Raw genomic sequence first — 25,507 nt, 5'->3', positions numbered from 1 at the left:
CGTCCCTGGACAAAATGGTAATCCTGACATTTAAGACGGAATAACAGATTGGAATTTGGAATCCTCCACCGTGAATGTGATTATCTTTCCACATCTGTGAGCAATAAAGCGAGATGAGCTGCAACACTGAGCTATTTCAGTGCACACACACGCACGCATCCAGCCAGCTATTCTGCCATTCTGACGTTTCCATTTGGCAATTATCTCATGTGATACCATTTGCTTTGCAGTTGTAGTAGTGAGATCTGTGCAGTCTATCAACTCTGCTTCTTTTTTGTGTGTCTGACCCTATTGGAAACTAACCGGGGTGTAGACACTCTGACCCAGAATAAGATTAACTGAATTCCATCTTTAAAATATTTTTGTCAAGATCAAAACTGATCGAAGTGACTTTGATTTATAATAGCAATAATTTTCCTTTGCTCTCATATACACTCACATGCTGTACATATCGGATCACAAAAGCCTCAGTCATGGCACATCGAGCGACTATGATCTCTTTGTCTAACCTTTTCTATTTTCATCCAAAGTTGTGCCCTGTTGAAACAACTTGTGGTGCGAGTGGTTTCGGGAGGGTGGGAGAAAGGCACACTGGGATAGAACTGGCGGCGAGGCAAGGGAGAACTGGCAGCTGTGTGGCACCAGCCCGACGGTTCTCTGATCCAGTCCAGACTGTTTGCAACGTCACAGTGTGGCGTCCTGCCCTTCTTCTCTAAAATACACAACCACAATCCCGAATAGTTTTAAATGGAGCTCTGCTGGGCGCACTTATTTTGGCACGATTGTAGCTATGTGACTTTTACTGTAAGAACCTAGGAATGGAGCAATCCGAGCTTTGGCCTGGAGAGCTGAGCTTTGCCAGACCTCTTCAACCTGACAGCTAATGGAGTCACTTCTCTGAACAAAAGGTGCCCAGATCAATAGTAAGCGTGTTTTTACGCCGTTGCCTTGGTTCTGGCTTGTGACACTTTACTGTGCACAATGTAGCCCTGATTATATGTGGCAACATAAGCAGTCCGTAAGAAGACTCATGTGGACCTAAGAATGCACCCCACCATTATATAGCCTGTTTAAACAGAGTTTCTGCGGAGGTTTTGTTTCACAGATGGTAAACTGTGATGTAAATGTGTCGCATCAAAATGTGCGGTTTTTGCCCTAATACTATGTTCCACTGCTCGAACAAAAGTCAAACAATATTTATGAATCTTAACAAGCTGTGGTCAACGGAGGGACGCAGCCTTACAATTACCAGCCGTTTGGTTTTAAGAAAACACAACTTGTCACGTAATCATACTTAAAAACGTTGTAGGAATTTTAATGTAGACGAATTGGGTATAAGTGACCAGAGCTTTTTTTGTGCGGAGGTTGCATGTTCTAACCCAGCCGGAGGGTTCTGGCTTCCTACCAGTCAATACAGTCTATTTAGGTGTGAAAGTTGCCACAGACGTGGTTTTTAACATTATAACACCCTGTGATTCTGAACAGAGCAAGCTGCCTAGCTGGTGGTTTGACAGAGAGAAAAATACCTTTGAAATGTTACTGGATGCGGAGAACAGGATATTGAATAATGTCTGTTCCATGTGCAGAGGTTCCAAGTTAAAATATCTGATAAGCACCTTCTATGAATGTGTTGATGCTCTTGTGGTGAAGTTTAATTATGTGTTCAATTCACCTTTTACCCCATCGCCAAAGCCTGCAAGAGAAAGAATTGTTCTCAACAGAGCGGTTATAATAATATTTTCAGAGCCGACCATATTTTCACTCAATTGGAAAACAAAAGTGGGGAACAGGTTGGGGAAGCTGGCTCCTACCTGCGCACCTGTGGGTGTCGGGTATCCTCCACCATCAGCTCACTGTGCACCTGGATTTGTTTGTGCGACATGTTTCAAGAGTAGTCATGCTGGCTTGAAGTCTGTCTCCCACTTCAAGGAGCCTCGCCAAACACGTGCAGGTAGAGGTGGATTTCATACATTGTTGACAGAAGGTTGTAATGGGAGAGGGTAAGGCCTTCACCTTCATTTAACACCAACTTTATCCAAGGGGTCACTGAACATTTGATCAAGTGGTTGGTTAGGAAAGGTCGAGAATATTAAGGATTTAACATCAGCCAGGCTGCTGTTTACACAAAGCTGATGGGTCACTCAAATTTAGATCACATTTAAAGATCGACAGGTTATCCCAACAATACTGAAATAAGAAGTAGATGTGTAAACAGTGCAGCAACTATGACAAGGACCTTTCTTGACAAGTGTTGAAGACAGAAAAGTTTCTTTTCGCAGTTCGATGATAGTTTATATCAGTGGTTCTCAAACGGGGGTTTTGCGTACCTTTGGGGGTACTTGAAGGTATGCCAAGGGGTACGTGAGACTTTTCAAAAATATTCTAAAAATAGCAACAATTCAAAAATCCTTTATAAATATATTTATTGAATACTTCAACAAAATATGAATGTAAGTTCATAAACTGTAAAAAGAAATGCAAAAGTATTAACAGCTAGATTTTGTGTGGACATGTTCCATAAATATTGATGTTAAAGATTTCTTTTTTTGTGAAGAAATGTATAGAATTAAAGTTCATGAATCCAGATGGATCTCTATTACAATCCCCAAAGAGGGCACTTAAAGTTGATGATTACTTCTGTGTAGAAATCTTTATTTATAGTTGAATCACTTGTTTATTTTTCAACATGTTTTTACTTAATTGTATATATTTTTTTCCAAATAGTTCAAGAAAGACCACTACAAATGAGCAAAATTTTGCACTCTTATCAAACTTAATAAATCAGAAACTGATGACATAGTGCTGTGTTTTACTTCTTTATCTCTTTTTTTTTCAACCAAAAATGCTTTGCTCTGATTAGGGGGTACTTGAATTAAAAAAAATGTTCACAGGGGGTACATCACTGAAAAAAGGTTGAGAACCACTGGTTTATATGATGCTCGAATACACTTTTTTTTTAATCAAACGGCTGTTAGCGATTTAATAACCAATGACCAGTTTGCCTATTTTTCTACTGATGAGAGAACACTTGTAAGACAGAAAATTGTATTTGATTGGGAGTACCGTAATTTCTGGTCTCCAAGCAGTTACTATTTCCCCCGGATTTGAATACGGACCTTCATACAATGCCTAATTTATGGATTTTTCGGGTTTTAAGAACAGCCAAAATCTGCCTTATCACAGCCAATTAAATTGCAGAAGGGTTCTCAAGTGAAATTCTATACAATGAATCAATCGCACTGTGCACTCACCCTCATCTTGGAGAAGACGCGAGCAAAAGCTCACAATCTGCCGAAAGCGATCAACCCAGCAATCAAAAAAGGAAATGGCCCTCACACGGAACGTAAATCCAACACCACCACCACCAATGGGCTATGAACTTCCCCACCGCCGGGCGCAGAAGAAAAATGCACAAGCCCAGAAGCAACCAGCTTTCATACTAAAGTCTGAATGAAGCAACCCTGAGTTGCCTCACATTTTCAATGTGTACACCTGTGCCTTATAAACGTGTGCGCCCAATATACGTACAAAATAAAATGTGTCCAAATAGGTAGGTGTGACTTGATAACAGGTGTGCTTTATAGACCGGAAGAATAATTATGACTTGGCTGGATTTTTTCCATTCCTTTTCCTTAATAAAATATAGGGCAATAAAATCGGTTAATTTTTTTAATAACCCTGTATTACAAGACAGTTCAAAATACTAGCAAACTGAAATACTGGAAAAAAGTTAAGTGAATTATATTTACATAGCGATTTTCTCTAAGGACTCAAAGCGTGTCACATTGTGAAACCCATTTGCTAAGTTACATTTAAACCAGTGTGAGTGGCACAGGGAGCAAGTATCTTGCCCATAGACCCAACGGCAGTGACTAAGATGGCAGAAGTGGGTATTAAACCTGAAACCCTCAAGTTGCTGGCACAGCCGCTCTACCAACAGAGCCAAAAACTGAGTAATAGCTTTGTAATGGTGGAATTTTTAATGCATATTTTGTGTTGTGTGTGAATATATTTTGCAAGTGTACCCAATGAGCATTTTGCAATTAACATTGAAAGTCTACATCACTTAGTTGAAATATTGACTCTTTCCTTGCCAACTTTGACTGCAGCCCCACTCATGTAATCCCTCGTTTCTCATTACTTAATCTTCTCTTCTATTCTCCTTTGGAGCTCCAGCAGCCTCTGACAAGGGCCAGTCACTTTCCACACAGAGTGCCCAATCCTGTTTCCCCACATCAACAATCGGCCTCTTCTGACAATATGATTAATGGTTCCATTTACTGACCTACTGTCAGTGGATTGAGTGCTGCGTATAATTTAACCACAAACAAGAGGCACCCCATCTCTGGGTTTCCTTCACTGCACTGCTAAAACAGCTGTCATCTCATAGAGGTTGGACTGTCTGTCACTACATCTGGTTAAAGATGAGGAGACCAACAGAATGCAACACGACTTAGAACTTTGCAGAAGCTCCTCGGTCATGTAGACATGAGTGAAAGCTTCAAAGCGTACAAGAGCAGAACAAATGAAGAACTTGCTAAGGAAGATAGGAGTAAATACGTCTGGTTTTATGTATTTATTGAAAGAAAGTAGAGCGTTGAGCCAATTTGTAAAAAGTAATAAAATATTTGCTTTTACACATCGAGTTTAACAAACCTCAAATTGTTGGAGGCAGCTTATAAATATACAAAGTTGGACTGGTGGAGAGTTGTCAACTGAGTGGTATTGAAAATGTGTCACCATTGCAGAATTGGAACATCCAGCATGTTTGATGTGTGTAACAGTAACACTGAACATGGGTGGATTTGACAAACAATAAGGTGCTTTTCCCTTTACATAAACCGTGAAGAGCCGCATGATTGAGTGAGACGTTTTAAAAAGTGACAACACATAGGATGACCAACTAAGCAATGAGCCATGTTTTGCTGCTAAAATTGAGAATCTGGTTAAAGAAAATAAATACAGTTTACTGATTGGTTGAATAGACATACTATATACATAAAAACTGACTGTTTCACCAATATAATCAAAACATTGCCCATATATAATCAAACCAGGTTATGTATCGTAGAATATGGTAAATGAATATTCTGAATTTATATGGAAAACAGTGTTGGCTATAATATTGCTATATTAACTGATGCAATGCAATAAGAAACAGCTTAAGAGACAGACAGGTTTAAGCCTCTATCAAAGTGCATAATGGTGGAGGGCTTCTTGCAGCACCTGTGGATTGGGAAGTCTTCTGGGACAGATTAATAAAATGGCTCAATCCCAAAACACTCTGACTGAACACATTTTTCCCCATGGAGTCATTCAAACCAACAAGATCCCTCAAGCTCCATGAGGTGAGAGGGGACAAGTCAGGATTGGGAGGGATGGGAAAGCCGGTTTGGAAAGGAGTTCATGAAAACACATGCATCCATACACTACACACAGGCATTCTGCTGTCATCACAGTCATACAACAAACCTGGATCTCGAAGCCAACTGAGCCTCAAGTGTCACACACTACTTTTTCTTAGAAAAGGGGAAGTGCAGTCCAATTTTTGCTATTCAATAAGAGAAATCTGAGAAAAGGAGCAACGTTTGGAGGACATCAAGAAAGTGAGGTCAGGTTGGGTTGGGAGAGTGTTTTTAGCCATTTTAGGCACTTGCAAGGGTTAAAAATCAGCTGGGCCAAAATAAAAACATATCAATCTCGAAATAAATATTTCACAATACTCTCAGTTTCTGAAGACATACGATTTTTGGGGGAAAAAAGTCAAGTCTTTTTGCAATGGCATAATTGTTTAACTCTATAAATATAATTCATATAGTTTATCTCTTCCATTCTGTCTTCGACTTCTCCGCTCACACTGGTGCACGGCCATCATCTTCAATATTTATCTAGTCTCACTTGCAGACAAATTGGTCTACGATTTTGGTGCAGCGCTTGCACTTGACATAGCAGCACCAGTGGAATTTGCAGTGGCAGCGCTCCACTAACTGGGCCTTGAACTGGTCATAACCACGACCACAGCACATCAGCTCGCAGCCGTCCATACCCTCCGACGTCTTGTTGCAGAGGCGCCCTACTGTGCCCAGGGAGCCGGTGCTTTGGTTCTGCAGGCAGTAGTCTGGACTGGACTCGATGTACACCAGGTCGTGGTTTGTAGGGGGGTTGAACTTGTTGTTCATCTGCACCAGCTTTCCACGCGAGTTGAGCTTCATGGCTGCAGCGCTATCGTACTTCTCTTTGAGCGCATCACCCACCTTGCGAAAGTCCGCCAGCTGCAGCCAGCAGGTTTTGAGGCTGCATGAGCCTGACACCCCATGGCACTTGCAGGACACGTGGGCAAGGTCCGACACCGTCTGGGAGAAGTAGAAGCAGAATGAAAATTAAATAACTCAAAAAGCACAGCAGAGAAGTGAAACAAAAATCTAAATATTTGACAGTCGACACATCTCTGCACAATAAATTGCTCATGATCTCGCAGTGCACCACTTCCACATCAAGCAACCGATGCATTTTTGCACTGCAAAGTGCATAAAACAATCCATGTGGTCGGTCTCTCTGAGAGTGAACCGTCTGGCAATAGATACTGGCTCCATGTTTGCTTTAAGGTGGTTTCAAGATGTTTGGAGTGGAAAAATTAAACCCCAGAACTGTCGAGTGATACTATCTCCCTGTCACATCTAAAGCCCCACAGGATAGAGCAGACAGAGCTGCTGAATCCGATTGACCGGAGTTGTCTCACTTCCAACCTGGGCTTTTTAAATCATGTAGAACGCTACAGCCTGTGGTTTTATAGCTCCTGACTTCTAAGGCTCCAAAAGAGCTTTGAATGTATGTCTGAACTTACCCTTCTTCCGGCCTCGTTATTGTGAAGATTCATCATAAGTCGTGCACTTTCTTGCGAGCCTTTAGGATAGCTTTTCTCTCTTTCACGTGCATCCACAAACTCCTTTGAGAACCTGTAGCCGTAGTTGAGGTTGTCACCGCAGCCACCCCACAGCCAATCTCGTGGCAGGTCTTTAGGGCGAGCGGCGCGGCTGCAACCACAGCTGGACAGCTCCCCCTCTCTGCAGGCACGGCTCACTGCGTTCACGACCCCTGCCGCACTTATGGCGTAGGTGAAAGCTGTCTCTCGACTGCCTGCGCACAATAAAAAAAAAAAAGGCAGATGTCTTAGTTGCGAGAGACAACATTTAATTAAAAAAAACAAACCTGAATGTTATAATACAGGTAAAATTATTCCACACTGAAAGTGAGCCATTAGCATGTTGAAAGAATTTGCTATCATTGGGCTATAGCCAAAGAATGGAGAGCGCCCTCCGGTGATAAATACTTCGCCTCACAGTTTTCCCAACTTGAAAGCCACGAGGTCTCTTTCACATTGTTCATCATGACTGACAGATCATGAGTTTATTGCCCATAGCCCCACCCAACCTCTTTGTAGCCAACAGTGAAAATAGGCCAAAACAAAATACACCTATGTAGTTTGCATCACATTGTTATGAACAATGAACAGAGCCAGTGAGAAAGATGAGGACAGAAGTGACAAACGAAGAAACAACTGTCAAAAATATGAGGCTGTGTGTTTAAAGATGTGTCTGATACAAATTGAAACTGTACATCTTAAAAAGACTTCAGGCCAAACCTTTTGATGAGATCTGTAATGACTGTAGCAGATGGACAGAAACAAGAAGGGGGAAGAAAGAAATACGAAAAAGATGTGTCAGGAAAAAGACATTAAAAAGAGCAAAAGGCACCCAGAGAAACACAAAAATGAAGCATCAAGAAAGACAAGGAGTGGTTTGGGATAAAGAAACCTGCAAGAAAGTTTGAGTTATTTCCAGCTGGGATATCCTGGAAGGAGTTAGTCTAAGACAGGAGGAATTATTACTCAAAGGTTTTAGCTTTTGTGTTTTTTATTCTTACACTACTGGCCTTATATCAGACTTGCAGACAGACAAAGTGCTTTCTCCTTAACTGTTTTCTCTCCCTTCACCCCCCGAAGCAACCCTGCAAGGCAGAGTGGCTGAAACAGACCACTCAGGCGCTCAGCTTTAAATCAAATGCAGCATCCTCAGACAGCAGGCAGACAGTCTTGTAGGCCAACAAGGAGAGCATGGCATGTATGTGTTTCCTCAAGAGGGCAACAATGTTGGGGTGGACTCATCTGTGAGCAAGGAGGGTGAGGAATACAAGCACCATAGTAGAAGATCTCCAAGAGTGACATACACAAATCAATTAGTCAAACACTGACCTGATATGTGACAAACTGATATTTATCTAAGTAGATAGCCACATTCAAAGTAACAAGACACATGGTATCACAATTCTATGGATAGCAAAGTACCTGGATCATCGATAGACATCCATTGTTCAGCTTCTCCAGAAATTATTTTCTACCAAAGTGCCATGACCTGTGCATTTACCAGAGTAAAAGGAACATAATACGTCTAGATGGAGAGACTGTTACAAAGTGCTTTATAAATACATTTTGGAGCCATAAACAGCACAAAGTGAATTCCCTTCAATAAAAAATAAGCGTCAGCAAAAATACCTGAGATAGACGTTTCAAACCACAGGCTTAGAGTGCAAAACTTTTTCGGGAGGTCATATAAAAATAAAGAGAAACTATTGGGCCTTTATTTAAAATGCTTGGGTTGAAATTAATTCCTGAAGGCCATATTCAGTATGAAAAATAGACACTATGCCTTAACGTATCCAACAAGGTAAAGTGGGTTACCAAGCTTTGAGAGGTTACAATTACATTTGAGGCTTACACGCTGCAGTATCTTACCCATAAACATACAATAATGTACATTCCACTGTCCATGTCGACAAATCCCTGTCTGGATGGTATCAAAGGTACAAAATACGATCAGACTTTACCACCATGCAGTGAAGCCCGTAGCAGCAGCGTTGTCATACTCAGCAGATATTGTCTAGATTTATTACAATCCGTCTGGCAGATTATAATCAATGAATGCTTGACTTTTTTCCCTGGGCAGAAGGAATGCGTTCAAACAAAACATTAAGAGGTTGAATCTAAGTGTAGATCATAAAGTTCTGAAAGGTTGAATGTAAGATCAGAGCATACTGCACTTATGTGAAACCCACACAGCATTTATTCTTAAGATGGTCTTTATCTATTAGCTAAATTTCTACAAAGAGCAGCTCTGGCCAAGCAAAGGCATGTTCGATTTCCACTTTAATAACTGTAACCAAAGCTATCATTGCCTCTGACATGTCCATTACGTCTATTTCAAAACTGAAACTACTTGCACAGTATTTGTCTTCCTTACCTATTTGCATGACCCTTCCAAAAACAGAGGAGTTGTCTACTGTGCTGCAGTTCCAGCGCCGATGCCTGAACTGATACTGGCATTCTCTGATGCCCGTCTTGGCCCCTTCGCCAATGTACTGCATGTGGTCTTGGTAGAGCTGGCACAGCTTCTTCTGACCCTGCGAGAGGCCCGCCAGCTGGCTGCACAGAGGCTGAGCCCCAATAATGTAGGCCTCCGGGATCAGAAGCGGGTTCATGGCTAAAGACCTGAGGGTGGAGACAGCAGGTGTTTTCAATCACAAGCCAAAGTCAGCATTCAGGAAAAAAATATAAATTAAAAATGGATTCATCTTCAGTCTCTTAAACATGAAGCAACACATTGCACGGTATAAAGCTTTGTACAGCACTAAATCTTGATGACATTACACTGAAACATTATGTGCTCGCGAGGGCCAAACATTTAAAAAGAGGTGCACAGTAGGAAAGGAGGATATGAGGAGGAACAATTAGAAGTCAAAAACTTTTTTTTGTCCTGTGACAGTTTAAATAAATAAATACTCTTGAATCTTTGAATTAATGAGCTGGGAGAGGTTCAACAAAAGTGTCAATGTCCAATGACGAAGTGTTTCGTTTTTACAGCTTTTTGGTGCCTCAAGAGGCGTTATAGCTGATATTTTGGTAAAAAATGGGTTAGAAAAAGTAAAACCTAACAATAAATTTAAAGAATATCTTTAATTTCCTACGGCTAAAATTCTGCAACATTGCATGCCAGCCCACCATCATCATCTTTTTTGATGACTCAGGGGTTTTCCTTTTTTTTTCTGAATAGCTGATCACACCAGCTCCGGCCTCGAAGTTAAAACTGTACCCAATATGTCAGCCATTTTTCCACAGCACTAGAAATAATGATTCAAAGAGAGAGACTTATAGGAGATAGCAGCTCTGCGCCGAGCATCTGGTTCCAGGCCACAGGACAATTAGAGAAGCCCATCCGAGAGCCCCACGAGAGAGACAATTAGCCTCGAGTGAAACCTGATCGACTGGGGGAACTGCAATGGAACGCACACAGCAGGAAAATAATCTACATAGACACTATGCAGACACGCTGCCCCCCCAAATCATTTACACCTGTATGTTCTCTCAAAGCGGAAACTCAAAGACATTTTTTGTGGCACTCAGCATGCAAGTGCCTGTGATCAAACTCCATTAAACTTTTAATCTAAATACGTATGCATCAACAAATTACTACTATATTTTATGATCTTTACTCAGTCGCATTTTTTTTTGTCAGTAACTTAAAGCAAATTGAAATTAAATCTTCGGTGTGCGCACAATTGAATCTAAAGTAGGGAATTATGTAAAAGTGGAGATTTAGACAACTCTGAAGAAGGATTCTCTACACAGTAGCAAACAAGGTTTAATTCTTTGAAGCACTTGGTGGATGTTTCAAAAGCACAAATACTGTATATGGCACATTTTTCTTTAAAGGCAGCAGGAAGTGTGTGTCAAAAGCACACACCGTATATACAGTATGGGAACATGCACTCATTTGGACAAAGACCCTGCAGTAAACTCAGTTTTTTCATAATATTCATATATTTTTTAATTAGGCAAAAAGTGAACAAAGAAACCATTTATTCTTGAAAGGTTAACGTGCAGAATGTATGTTTCATGTGGTGTAACTGAAGCTATTAAGACTTTAAAAAAACACACAAAAATACAGTATTAAAAATAAAACATTGATGTTGGCTCCCCGATGTGACATGTCAAATTACACAGAAAAACACACACATTAAAAAAGTAAAACATGGTAAATACATACCACCATGAGTTGGCCTCCACCACCACCTGCATTATGAGTGTGAGGAGTGTGAGCGCAAAGACGCAGTGTCTGGAGTCCAGTACGGTGCCTACGGGCCAGCGGACCGGCCGATACACACAGCCCAATCCCAGTTTCATTGTGATGCCAAACTGGTGGGGGGGGGGGATAACAAAGAAGCATATATCACAATGTTGTGTTTTACAATACACGCTTAGTTGGGCATGCTGAAGAAAATAGAAAATATTTTCAGCTGACTGCACACACACACACACAGATCCGTGTAAATGTGTGTGTGTGATGACTTTTCACAGCCTGTGAGAGTGTGAATCACACACGATGGACATGCAGCCGGCTCGAGAAAATGACCATGAAACCTCAGCTGGAGCAATCCTGACCATTTACTTTGTTCCAAAGAGGCTTGAGAGACTTATTTGATTGCACATGCATCCAAGAAAATATTGACATATGTTTTCAGGGGCGAAAAAAAACTTTTTTTTTTAAATGTTCATTAATTAAACACATTTGTAGTAAAATAAATATTTTTAGAATGTGCTTTTAGATTTTATTTTCATAATGAAGTTATTTAACTTAACAAGCCAGATTTGTTTTTCTTAATTTCTAGGAAAATAGTGATGCACAGTCCAAACAAATACAGATATTTATCATACTAATTAAAGTGAGGACAACAAGTATTAAATAACACTAATTGAATCAAATCTTCATATACAGTTTGCATGTCGAAAAAGGAGCAAGCATTAGTTTATGACGAAGCCACGGTTGCCAGATTCATGTGCAAGTCCGCCATACAGGCCGCACTATTGTTAACTTGAATCTGAATTTACATTTAAATATCCACCTAATTAGCATTCAAATGCATATTAAAGCAGGCGCAAGTCAGAAGGAAGATTCCCCATTGCGCAAAGCCACAGGTGCATTATATTTTCATCCAATCCAATCACTTCTTTTCGCACACAGCCAGCGTCCAGACGGTTTAAATTTGAATTAATTATTCACACAATTATTTATCATTTTAAGTGACACTTAGTTAACTGCGTGGCAGAGTGCAGAATGCGGCGTGGGGGCCCCGTTTCGATGACCCCCTTGAAAGTGCTGGTCGACCCATTGGCTGATTTTATAAAACATAACAAGCTCGCTGGTGCTGATAAAAGTGATAAAAGTGGTGCTGGATGCAGCACATTTGGGGAATCAATGAGAAAGAAAGTGGTCAACATTTTAGACGAAATGTAAGTTGAATACATTTATGATCATTTATTTCATTTTGGTGCCAGTTTTTCCCCTCATACATTTTTTTAATTTACTCGTTTAAGTCCAACGCAATCATTCGAAATGACTTGTTATGCAGACAATATATTATGTTGTATCAAAACTATTTTGTTTCTAATTTAAATCGCATTAAGTGCGTGTTTTTCTTTATTTTATTCTGTCTTCCTTATGATCAAACCAGGAGAGGGAGCCAGGCACTATGAGTTGATGGGGAGAACTAAATGCCTTTACATGCATAATAAATTAGTGAATTCCATCCATCCATTTCCTACCGCTTATTCCCTTTAAAGGGTCGCGGGCGCCTATCTCAGCTACAATCGGCCGGAAGGCGGTGTATACACCCTGGACAAGTCGCCATCTCATCGCAGGGCCAACACAGATAGACAACATTCACACACTTGGGCCAATATAGTGTTGCCAATCAACCTATTAAATTAGTGAATTGTGAAGTGAATTATATTTATATAGCGCTTTTTCTCTAGTGACTCAAAGCGCTTTTTTACATAGTGAAACCCAATATTTATTTTTTACATTTAAACCAGTGTGGGTGGCACTAGGGGCAGGTGGGTAAAGTGTCTTGCCCAAGGACACAACGGCATTGATTGATTGATTGATAATTTTGTTAGTAGATTGCACAGTTCCGTACATATTCCGTACAACTGACCACTAAATGGTAACACCCGAATAAGTTGTTCAACTTGTTTAAGTCGGGGTCCACGTTAATCAATTCATGGCAGTGACTAGGATGGCGGAAGCGGGGATCGAACCTGGAACCCTCAAATTGCTGGCACGCCCGCTCTAGCAACCGAGCTTTGCCGCCACGATTAAACCCCTAAATACACCAGGAGCGCTTTTTTTTTATCCAATCCTTTTGATTAAAGATAGCACATTTTATACATTTAAAAAAAAACGGAAGCAATTTGGAGATACTCACCAAAGAACTGGAAGATGTAATCCACTTTCTGCAGAAGCAATAATTCCAGTGCTCACTATTTATATCCCAATATGATGAAAACTTAGGTTGATGTTGTCAGTTTTTTTTTTCAGGTTTGGAGTCTTGGTGGGAAAAAAATAAAATAATAATACAAAATAAATAGAAGTGGATGCGCCGATCCGTGCGTCAAACCACTCGAATAAAAAGGAGCAGCTGCCAGTGCGTGGAATGTCGAAATGTCATCAAGTGTCACTTTGAACTCAACCGTTTGTGTTTGAAGTGCAATCCAAAAGAAACAATTAATCCCAGCCGCGCGCACACTCAGGTCATTGTACCGGCAAAAAGATCCACACGTCGATCCGCTCCGAGGTCGATAACTGAACTCCCATTCTGCTGTGGAGGCGCGAAGACGAGCCCGAAGTCATCCGCCTTTCAGGAGACCGAGGCTCGGCTCCGACACGACTCACAAACAAAAGGTCCAAACGGTGCGACTTTACACGTGGGGCGACAAAAAGAAAAAGAAAAGGGGATATATTCTGCCGAGGATCCCGGGTGTGCGTCGTCCTCCCACGCTGCGTGTGCGTGCGCGGTCGGCACTTCCCTCTCTTCCATTGACGCCCTCTCTCACCTGCTGCCCGGGCCTCCTCCCACAATGCACTTGGGGATGAGCAAGCTGTCACATTGCGCATGCGCTCTCTCGCTAGCATTAAAGGCCTACTGAAACCCACTACTACCCACCACGCAGTCTGATAGTTTATACATCAATGATGAAATTTTAACATTGCATCACATGCCAATACGGCCTTTTTAGTTTACTAAATTGCAATTTTAAATTTCCCGGGAGTTTTGTCTTGAAAACGTAGTGTAATGATGACGTGTACGCAAGACGTCACAGGCTGTTAGGAAGTATGAGCGCTGCACACACACACAGCTAAAAGTCGTCTGCTTTAACGGCATATTTACACAATACTTTGGACATCTGTGTTTCTGAATCTTTTGCAATTTGTTCAATTAATATTGGAAAAGTCACAGTAGAAAGATGGAGCTGGGAAGCTTTAGCCTTTAGCCACACAAACACACGGTGATTCCTTGTTTAAAATTCCTGGAGGTGAAACTTTACTATGGATCAGAGCGCGGTCAAGCGAACATGCATCCCGACCGAATGTCAACCGGAAGGTTTCGGTGAGAAAATTGTGGTAAAAAGTCCGTTCTTACCGGAGAAAAGCTGAGCTTGTGCCGTCCATAGCTGCCGTCGACTCCCCTGAGACATTGGCGTCAAAACACCTGTGGACACACACCTCCGATTATCAGGTACTGTTAAACTCACTAAAACACTAGCAACACAATAGAAAGATAAGGGGACTTCGCAGATTTATCTTAGTAAATGTGTCTAAATCGGAATCTGTCCCAATGCAATCGCTTTTTTTTTTTTTTCTTGTTCGTCGCTATCAATATCCTCAAACACAAATCTTTCATCCTCGCTCAAATTAATGGGGAAATTGTCGTTTTCTCGGTCCGAATAGCACTTTTTGTTGGAGGCTCCCATTAAAAACAATGTCAATATGTGAGGAGCTGTCACGCCAAATTTCTTCCCCCCTACAAAACCTTCCCCCCCAGTTTACTTCCGGGGTCATGATTAATACAGACATTTTGTTAACGCTATATTATAAAAATATAACGCTATATTATAAAAATATAGACGTTTTGTTAACGCTATATTATTAAAAAAAATGTAAAAACAATTTACAAACACAAGCTATGGGATGACGCATTTACTTCGGGGGTCACGTTTCCTCTTATGTCATCCCATAGCTTGTGTTTGTAAATTGTTTTTTATTTTTTTTTATAATATAGCGTTAACAAAACGTCTGTATTAATCATGACCCCGGAAGTAAATGGGGTGGGGGGGGGGGGTTGTGGGGAGAGGCAATTTGGCGTGACAGCGCCCCCACACATGTGACGTCATCGAGGCAGGGCTTTTCTCTTAGCACCGAAAGTTGCGAACTTTATTGTGGATGTTCTCTACTAAATCCTTTCAGCAAAAATATGGCAATATCGCGAAATGATCAAGTATGACACATAGAATGGACCTGCTATCCCCGTTTGAATAAGAAAATCTCATTTCAGTAGGCCTTTAAGCCCTAAGTGAAAAGAAGCAAGGGTGGAACCGTCTGTAACAAAACAAGCGTCTCTATTACCTAAAATAAACTTTAAAAAAACAAAACAAAAAAAACTCCCCGGGCTATTGCTTTATCCATACCAAGGCAGAACGAGGATGTTTTCCCCTCAACAGATCGAGTTACGTTCCGCTAAAATGCTACATTGTGCTTTTATAAGCAGCTTTCATCACCTATGGCAGTGGTTCTCAACCTTTTTTTAGTGATGTACCCCCTGTGAACATTTTTTTAATTCAAGTACCCCCTAATCAAAGCATAGCATTTTTGGTTGAAAAAAAAGGGATGAAGAAGTAAAATACAGCACTATGTCATCAGTTTCGGATTTATTAAAGGCCTACTGAAATGAGATTTTCTTATTTAAACAGGGATAGCAGGTCCATTTTATTTGTCATACTTGATCATTTCACGATATTGCCATATTTTTGCTGAAAGGATTTAGTAGAGAACATCCACGATAAAGTTCACAACTTTTGCTTGCTAACAGAAAAGCCCTGCCACTACCGGAAGTCGCAGACGATGACGTCACATGTTGATGGCTCCTCACATATTCACATTGTTTTTAATGGGAGCCTCCAACAAAAACAGCTATTCGGACCGAGAAAACAACAATTTCCCCATTAATTTGAGCGAGGATGAAAGATTCGTGTTAGAGGATATTGATAGCGACGGACTAAAAAAAAAAAAAAAAGTTAAAAAAAAAACGCGACTGCATTGGGACGGATTCACATGTTTTAGACACATTTACGAGGATAATTCTGGGAAATCCCTTATCTTTCTATTGTGTTGCTAGTGTTTTAGTGAGTTTAATAGTACCTGATAGTCGGAGGGGTGTGTCCACGGGTGTGTTGATGCGCAGTGTCTCAGGGAAGTCCACGCCAGCTTCATGGGCGGCACAAGCTCAACTGATCTCCGGTAAGAAGCGACTTTTTACCACAATTTTCTCACCGAATCCTGCTGGTTGACATACGGTCGGGATCCATGCTCGCTGTGATCCATAGTGAAGTTTCACCTCTGTGAATTTTAAACAAGGAATCACCATGTGTTTGTGTGGCTAAAGGCTAAAGCTTCCCAACTCCCTCTTTCTACTTTGACTTCTCCAATATTAATTGAACAAATTGCAAAAGATTCAGCAACACAGATTTCCAGAATACTGTGTAATTATGCGGTTAAAGCAGACGACTTTTAGCTGTGTGTGTGTGCAGCGCTCATATTTCCTAACAGCCCGTGACGTCTTGCGTATACGTCATCATTACGCGACGTTTTCAAGATAAAGGCCCGGGAAATTTAAAATTGCAATTTAGTAAACAAAAAGGCCATATTGGCATGTGTTGCAATGTTAATATTTCATCATTGATATATAAACTGTCAGACCGCATGGTGGGTAGTAGTGGGTTTCAGTAGGCCTTTAAATTGTATAACAGTGCATAATATTGCTAATTTGTAGTGGTCTTTCTTGAACTATTTGGGAAAAAAAGATATACAAATAGCTAAAAACTTGTTTGAGATTGTGTTTTTAATATTAGTTCAGTCGTATTTTATTAATCCTATTTCTAAAACGACAGTAGGGGCAGTGGTGTGCCGTCAGGGCCAGCAAGGCCTTCTCTGCTGTCCTAACATAACCGGAAATCATGATCATAATTAAAGATAAAAGTAATTTTTAATTTACTTTCCCTAAATATCTAAAAGTATTCCTATTCTCTTTATTTTTATTTTTATTCTCTGTGTAATATTTTTCTATTGGTTTTCATTTATACCCCCATTATTTACTTTTTACTTTTTTAATTGATCTCAATTCTGTGCACTGCTGCTGGAATTTTAATTTCCCTGAAGGAACTCTCCTGAAGGAATCAATACCGTACTATCCATCTATCTATCTATCTATGTCATATTATGCTCCTTCCAGTGCTGTTGTTTTTAGGTTGTAGAGTTTTTATCCAATCAGAATTCAGCAAGCTTATGTTGCCATGCTGTACCAAATCTGCCCGGAGACTTCAGAATCAATAATACACTGTAAGTGCGCTGTAAGTGAACGGACAAATACATTTGCCAGACAATTGCGATAGCCAATCAGATCACCAGTTCTTGTCAGTAAGGCCTTCTAGCTGGCCGAGGGCAGATATATGTTGTGATGTTATGACCTATGTCAGTGGTTCTCAACCTTTTTTCAGTGATGTACCCCCTGTGAACATTGTTTTAATTCAAGTACCCTCTAATCAGAGCAAATCATTTTTGGTTGAAAAAAAGAGATAAAGAAGTAAAATCCAGCACTATGTCATCAGTTTCTGATTTATTAAATTGTATAAAAGTGAAAAATATTACTCATTTGTAGTGGTCTTTCTTGAACTATTTGGAAAAAAATATATAAAAATAACTAAAAACATGTTCAAAAATTAACAAGTGATTCAATTATAAATAACGATTTCTACACATAGAAGTAATCATCAACTTAAAGTGCCCGCTTTGGGGATTGTAATAGAGATCCATCTGGATTCATGAACTTAATTCTAAACATTTCTTCACAAAAAAATAATCTTTAACATCAATATTTATGGAAATCTAGCTGTCAACACTGAATATTGCACTGTTGCATTTCTTTTCACAGTTTATGAACTTACATTCAAGTATTATTCAATAAATATATTTATAAAGGATTTTTTAATTGTTTTCATTTTTAGAATACTTTTGAAAAATATCACGTACCCCTTGGCATACCTTCAAGTACCCCCCAGGGGTACACGTAACCACATTTGAGAACCCCTGACCAGGGTAACATAAGAACTCCATTACCCAGCATGCCACAGTAGTGAAACACATGCACAATGGTTGTTCATAGTAGACATGCAGCGGGATGTTTTTGATGAGCACCTTGTGGAGTAAACTTTAAGAAGTCAGCCAACACGCCTCATCTGCATCTTTTATGAATAGACAAGAAAACACATACAGTATATTTGCGAGGCCATTTTTAAGAATGATATCTAAAGAGAAACTACATCTTGTGAGTCAATTTTGTCCAACCCCGGAAGGTAGTTCGCTGTCCTGGCGATGAAATGTGAGTTCGGATGTATTATTTTGTTCATTTTTTCATGTTTATTATGTTTTTTGTAATTTCAATTTTGACAGTACCATATAAGATATGTCTTAATTGCTGATGCGGGTTTATTGATTTTTAAATGCGCCAGAAAATAGAAACAGAAGACAATAAACATTTTTAAACATTTGAAAAAAATGTGGCGTTTAACAAGCCAGAACCACATTTAATGTTTTTTTTGCTCCCAAAAATTATATTGAGGGTGTATTTGTTGTATTTAACCGTTAAAGCAGATCAATGTGTGTAAACATGCTTTTAGAGCACATTCAACAATACCATGTGATCATTTTTGTCACAATAATTGTGAGAATCCCCAAACCCTATTTTCACCTCTTCCTAAAAAGTTTTTACAGACCACAATTTTCACCCATTTTTGTACATTCCACATTCAAAACATTCTTCTTAAACGGGGCAACAAAAGGGTGTTTTTTTTTGTTTTTTTGCAAAAATTTCCAGTTTTATTGAAATTCCGAAATTATCAATTAACGCTCAAACTGTAATTTTGTCAACATTTTTCAACCGTTTGGAAAAATTTCAACACCAACCCATTCATGTCATGTAGGACAACTGTTGTATTAGCTATATATATATATTTATATATATAAATATATATATATATATATATATATATATATATATATATATATATATATATATATATATGTATATATATATATATATATATATATATATATATATATATATATATATATATATATATATATATATATATATATATATATATATATTTTGGGCTTCACGGTGGCAGAGGGGTTAGTGCGTCTGCCTCACAATACGAAGTTCCTGCAGTCCTGGGTTCAAATCCAGGCTCGGGATCTTTCTGTGTGGAGTTTGCATGTTCTCCCCGTGAATGTGTGGGTTCCCTCCGGGTACTCCGGCTTCCTCCCACTTCCAAAGACATGCACCTGGGGATAGGTTGATTGGCAACACTAAATTGGCCCTAGTGTGTGAATGTGAGTGTGAATGTTGTCTGTCTATCTGTGTTGGCCCTGCGATGAGGTGGCGACTTGTCCAGGGTGTACCCTGCCTTCCGCCCGATTGTAGCTGAGATAGGCGCCAGCGCCCCCCGCGATCCCGAAAGGGAATAAGCGGTAGAAAATGGATGGATATATATATATATATTTTTTTAAACAGTTTTTCCAGAAATTCCCACATTTCAAGGGCAATTCCCATTCAAATAAATGCAAGTATTCATGGTTTTACAATGCCCAAAATTCTCAAAATTGTATTTATTTTTTTTATCCGGTTCCGACATTTCAACCATCAACCCACACTGCTCTTCACATATGTCGAACGCAAAACATGTTTTCCCAATACCAAAATTCTCGTTTTTCCCGTCATTTCCTGTAGTTTTCTCCCCATTGACAATGAATGGGAAATATACATTCGGTTGCATAGCCCACATTTCTCATCTATGGGGTCCCCTTCAAGGTTTCTCACTGTATCCCATTGGGTTGCGGTGTTTTTCTTGCCCTATATGTCATTGTTGGCTGTGCAGCCTTTTGAGACACATGTGAGTAATAAACTTTGATTGATTTTGCTGACCGAGCTTCATTGATTACTGTCCACACTGATATTTTTGCCACTGGATCAAAGATAGCATCGTAGAAAACACCCATAATCTTAAATTAGGGACATAATTAGGCAGCTTTTGTGTCTTAGTAAATGACACAACTCAGATATGCCAAATTAAAATGCTGTCTGCTATGTTGAATATGTTCTTTTTTTTTTATATTGTGCTATTTGTAATATCTTAGATGTCTTCAACAACATGTTTTAAAACAGCACCTAATATTGTATTCCCAAAGTACTTCCTTGTGAATGTAAGAGTCTGCATTGTGTTTGTGATCTAGCCAATGTGTGCTAGCCACTAGGCTAAAAGCCAGAGCTGCTAACCCAGTGGCTCGCACACTATTTGAAGCAGTCAAGGAGTGAGGTTTACCAACATACATCTGGCACAGCCACTCTGGCTGGCCCCCGTTACATGAGCACTACAAAGGCCAGTGTTTCAATTACAGTAAACCCTTATTTTATTGCTAATTTAGTTTTGAGGATGAGCGTGGTAAATTCATTTCCGCAAAGTAGGGATTATTGATTCTAAATAGAGTATAACAACATTCTAAATATGTTTTTTCGACAATATAGGAGGCCTCAAGACATGACAAAAAACAGATATAGTCACCCTCACACTCGAAAAGACGGACTGGATTTTGTCTCAGGTTGAGCCAATCAATGGCCATGATACTGAACGGCACCCTCTGATTGGCTTAGTCTGATCTAGTGGCCATTGATATTTTCAGTCCATTTAGACCAGGGGTCCCCAAACTTTTTGACTCGGGGGCAGCATTGGGGTAAAAAAAAATTTGGCCCGGGGCCGGGCTGTGTGTATATATATATATATATATATATATATATATATATATATATATATATATATATATAATCCATCCATCCATCATCCATCATCTTCCGCTTATCCGAGGTCGGGTCGCGGGGGCAACAGCCTAAGCAGGGAAACCCATAATTCCCTCTCCCCAGCCAATTCGTCTAGCTCTTCCCGGGGGATCCAGAGGCGTTCCCAGGCCAGCCGGAAGACATAGTCTTCCCAACGTGTCCTGGGTCTTCCCCGTGGCCTCCTACCAGCTGGATGTGCCCTAAACACATCCCTAGGGAGGCGTTCGGGTGGCATCCTGACCAGATGCCCGAACCACCTCATCTGGCTCCTCTCGATGTGGAGGAGCAGCGGCTTTACTTTGAGTCCCTCCCGGATGGCAGAGCTTCTCACCCTATCTCTAAGGGAGAGCCCCGCTACACGGCGGAGGAAACTCATTTCGGCCGCTTGTACCCGTGATCTTATCCTTTCGGTCATGACCCAAAGCTCATGACCATAAGTGAGGATGGGAACGTAGATCGACCGGTAAATTGAGAGCTTTGCCTTCCGGCTCAGCTCATTCTTCACCACAACGGATCGGTACAACGTCCGCATTACTGAAGACGCCGCACCGATCCGCCTGTCGATCTCACGATCCACTCTTCCCTCACTCGTGAACAAGACTCCTAGGTACTTGAACTCCTCCACTTGGGGCAGGGTCTCCTCCCCAACCCGGAGATGGCACTCCACCCTTTTCCGGGCGAGAACCATGGACTCGGACTTGGAGGTGCTGATTCTAATTCCGGTCGCTTCACACTCGGCTGCGAACCGATCCAGCGAGAGCTGAAGATCCCGGTCAGATGAAGCCATCAGGACCACATCATCTGCAAAAAGCAGAGACCTAATCCTGCGGTTACCAAACCGGAACCCCTCAACGCCTTGACTGCGCCTAGAAATTCTGTCCATAAAAGTTATGAACAGAATCGGTGACAAAGGACAGCCTTGGCGGAGTCCAACCCTCACTGGAAATGTGTTCGACTTACTGCCGGCAATGCGAACCAAGCTCTGGCACTGATCGTACAGGGAACGGACCGCCACAATAAGACAGTCCGATACCCCATACTCTCTGAGCACTCCCCACAGGACTTCCCGAGGGACACGGTCGAATGCCTTCTCCAAGTCCACAAAGCACATGTAGACTGGTTGGGCAAACTCCCATGCACCCTCAAGAACCCTGCCGAGAGTATAGAGCTGGTCCACAGTTCCACGACCAGGACGAAAACCACACTGTTCCTCCTGAATCTGAGGTTCGACTATCCGACGTAGCCTCCTCTCCAGTACACCTGAATAAACCTTACCGGGAAGGCTGAGGAGTGTGATCCCACGATAGTTGGAACACACCCTCCGGTCCCCCTTCTTAAAGAGAGGAACCACCACCCCGGTCTGCCAATCCAGAGGTATCGCCCCCGATGTCCACGCGATGCTGCAAAGTCTTGTCAACCAAGACAGCCCCACAGCATCCAGAGCCTTAAGGAACTCCGGGCGGATCTCGTCCACCCCTGGGGCCTTGCCACCGAGGAGCTTTTTAACTACCTCAGCGACCTCAGCCCCAGAAATAGGAGAGTCCACCACAGATTCCCCAGGCACTGCTTCCTCATAGGAAGACGTGTTGGTGGGATTGAGGAGGTCTTCGAAGTATTCCTTCCACCTATCCTCAACATCCGCAGTCGAGGTCAGCAGAACACCATCCGCACCATACACGGTGTTGATAGTGCACTGCTTCCCCTTCCTGAGGCGGCGGACGGTGGTCCAGAATCGCTTCGAAGCCGTCCGGAAGTCATTTTCCATGGCTTCCCCGAACTCTTCCCATGTCCGAGTTTTTGCCTCCGCGACCGCTGAAGCTGCACACCGCTTGGCCTGTCGGTACCTGTCCACTGCCACCGGAGTCCTATGAGCCAAAAGGACCCGATAGGACTCCTTCTTCAGCTTGACGGCATCCCTCACCGCTGGTGTCCACCAAGGGGTTTTAGGATTGCCGCCCCGACAGGCACTAACTACCTTGCGGCCACAGCTCCGATCTGCCGCCTCGACAATAGAGGTGCGGAACATGGTCCACTCGGACTCAATGTCCAGCACCTCCCTCGTGACATGTTCAATGTTCTTCCGGAGGTGGGAATTGAAACTTTGTCTGACAGGAGACTCTGCCAGACGTTCCCAGCAGACCCTCACAATGCGTTTGGGCCTCCCAGGTCTGTCCGGCATCCTCCCCCACCATCGCAGCCAACTCACCACCAGGTGGTGATCGGTAGAAAGCTCCGCCCGTCTCTTCACCCGAGTGTCCAAAACATAAGGCCGCAAATCCGATGACACAACTACAAAGTCGATCATGGAACTGCGGCCTAGGGTGTCCTGGTGCCAAGTGCACATATGGACACCCTTATGTTTGAACATGGTGTTTGTTATCGACAAACTGTGACGAGCACAAAAGTCCAATAACAAAACACCACTCGGGTTCAGATTTGGGCGGCCATTCTTCCCAATCACGCCTCTCCAGGTTTCACTGTCGTTGCCAACGTGAGCGTTGAAGTCTCCCAGTAAGACAAGGGAATCACCCGGGGGAGCACTTTCCAGTACTCCCTCGAGTGTTCCCAAAAAGGGTGGGTACTCTGAACTGCTGTTTGGTGCATAAGCACAAACAACAGTCAGGACCCGTCCCCCCACCCGAAGGCGGAGGGAGGCTACCCTTTCGTCCACCGGGTTGAACTCCAACGTACAGGCTTTGAGCCGGGGGGAAACAAGAATTGCCACCCCAGCCCGTCGCCTCTCACTGCCGGCAACGCCAGAGTGGAAGAGGGTCCAATCCCTCTCGAGAGAGGTGGTTCCAGAGCCCTTGCTGTGCGTCGAAGTGAGTCCGACTATATCCAGCCGGAATTTCTCGACTTCGCGCACTAGCTCAGGCTCTTTCCCCCCCAGTGACGTGACGTTCCACGTCCCAAGAGCTAGCTTCTGTAGCCGAGGATCGGACCGCATATGTATGTATATATATATATATATATATATATATATATATATATATATATATATACATATATACACACATATGTATATATATATATATATATGTATATATATATATATATATATATATATATATATATATATATATATATATATATATATATATACACATATACATACACATACATTCCAAGTGCGATGATGTTACGTTATCGATGGGAAAATGCATTTTTAGACAATATGATTTGCCTGAGGGGCGAGGAGACACAGAGAGTAACAAATGGTAGAAAATGGATTTGACAGGACAGATTTATTTATTTTCTTTACTTGGGATTTCCTGCAGGCCGGATTTTGGACGCTGGCTGGCTGGCTTTGGCCAGCTTCGTCCTGCAGGTCGTAGTTTTGGGAACTACATTTTTAGACAGGACTTGACATTTTATGCTTAATTTAAGCCAAAAATACTAATAATATGCTGAAATATGGTGAAGCCGCAAACTTTGAAGCTCAAAAAGTGCTAACACTTAAGAAAAAAATACGCCAGAAGCGCTGTCTCTTTTTTACTCTTTTCCGCACTCTGCACTCTGATTTGCAGTTATGAACTTCTTGGGCCTAAATCTTGCATTTGGGTACTTAAGGAATTATTATCCTTTGGTACATTATCTTATCTTATCATCGGTAAAAGTTCATTCAGCAAACTTAACAATGGCCTTCAAAAGTCAAAGGAATACATTCTTTGCATACATAACAATGCAGTCTCAACACAAGGTATGCTTGTACAATGAATGCAGTGAACAGTTCAAAAGTCTGTCGTCACCACAGCTCTTTGTTGATTGCAAAACAATTTGGTGCTGAAGAATCCTGCTATATTAAAGCGAATGCACAAATAGCCAATCAGGACTGAAGAAAACAAACCAAAAACAAAAATAAATTATAGCCACGAGCTATGTCAGTGTATGTTTTGCGAGCACTGTGTTGGGTTTTATTCAGCACGTATCAGAAGGAAGTGAAAATACACATTAGGCATATCGTCTATTCAGCAACATAATTTTATAATTTTCTAGCTGCTAGAGGACTTTAAGGACTGATTAAAACAAATGTAATTAATGCATTGTGGTGTCGTTTTGTATTTGTTTTAATGCTGTTTTTTTTTTTTTACTTAGAATACATATATCATTGAAACTATTTCTTATATGAAAAAAAACATATTTTTAAGTATGTAAGTGTAGCCTCTCTCGAATGAGCGCACCTTTGGCAAAAAATAAATAGTGGTTTCATTGTAAATGCACTGCAGGACTGCTTCTTAAATGCCCATAAAAAGTGGTACATGTCTCCCGCTTGTTTAAAAACAAAGCAAAACGCCACAGGAAGGAGCATGATAACGTAAATTTGCAGTAAATAAGAGTGTGTTTGTGTCGATGTCCTCATGGTATAAATAAAATCCTTAGTTAATTCCACACAGAGTCTTTGTAAATCTTGTGCAAAACACCAAAATATTTGAGTCTTTTCTTCAGCAGA

The 25,507-nt window shown here is 41.3% G+C and overlaps 1 protein-coding gene across 1 annotated transcript; it reads right to left on the bottom strand.

Moving 5' to 3' along the window:
* Positions 1-4,561: 4,561 nt before the first annotated feature.
* On the bottom strand, positions 4,562-13,954 carry wnt5a (wingless-type MMTV integration site family, member 5a). The gene is made up of 5 exons (XM_061904453.1): positions 13,318-13,954; positions 11,100-11,248; positions 9,297-9,544; positions 6,845-7,137; positions 4,562-6,353 (listed from the first exon to the last, which is right to left on the bottom strand). Exons 2-5 carry the CDS (start codon positions 11,234-11,236, stop codon positions 5,895-5,897), a joined length of 1,137 nt encoding a protein of 378 aa, XP_061760437.1. The 5' UTR covers positions 11,237-11,248; positions 13,318-13,954; the 3' UTR covers positions 4,562-5,894.
* Positions 13,955-25,507: the final 11,553 nt, after the last annotated feature.

Source organism: Nerophis ophidion, linkage group LG06, assembly GCF_033978795.1.
Source record: "Nerophis ophidion isolate RoL-2023_Sa linkage group LG06, RoL_Noph_v1.0, whole genome shotgun sequence".
NCBI lineage: Eukaryota > Metazoa > Chordata > Actinopteri > Syngnathiformes > Syngnathidae > Nerophis > Nerophis ophidion.
The sequence above is the reverse complement of the archived record's forward strand: the minus strand, read 5'-3'. Positions and strand labels throughout refer to the sequence as shown.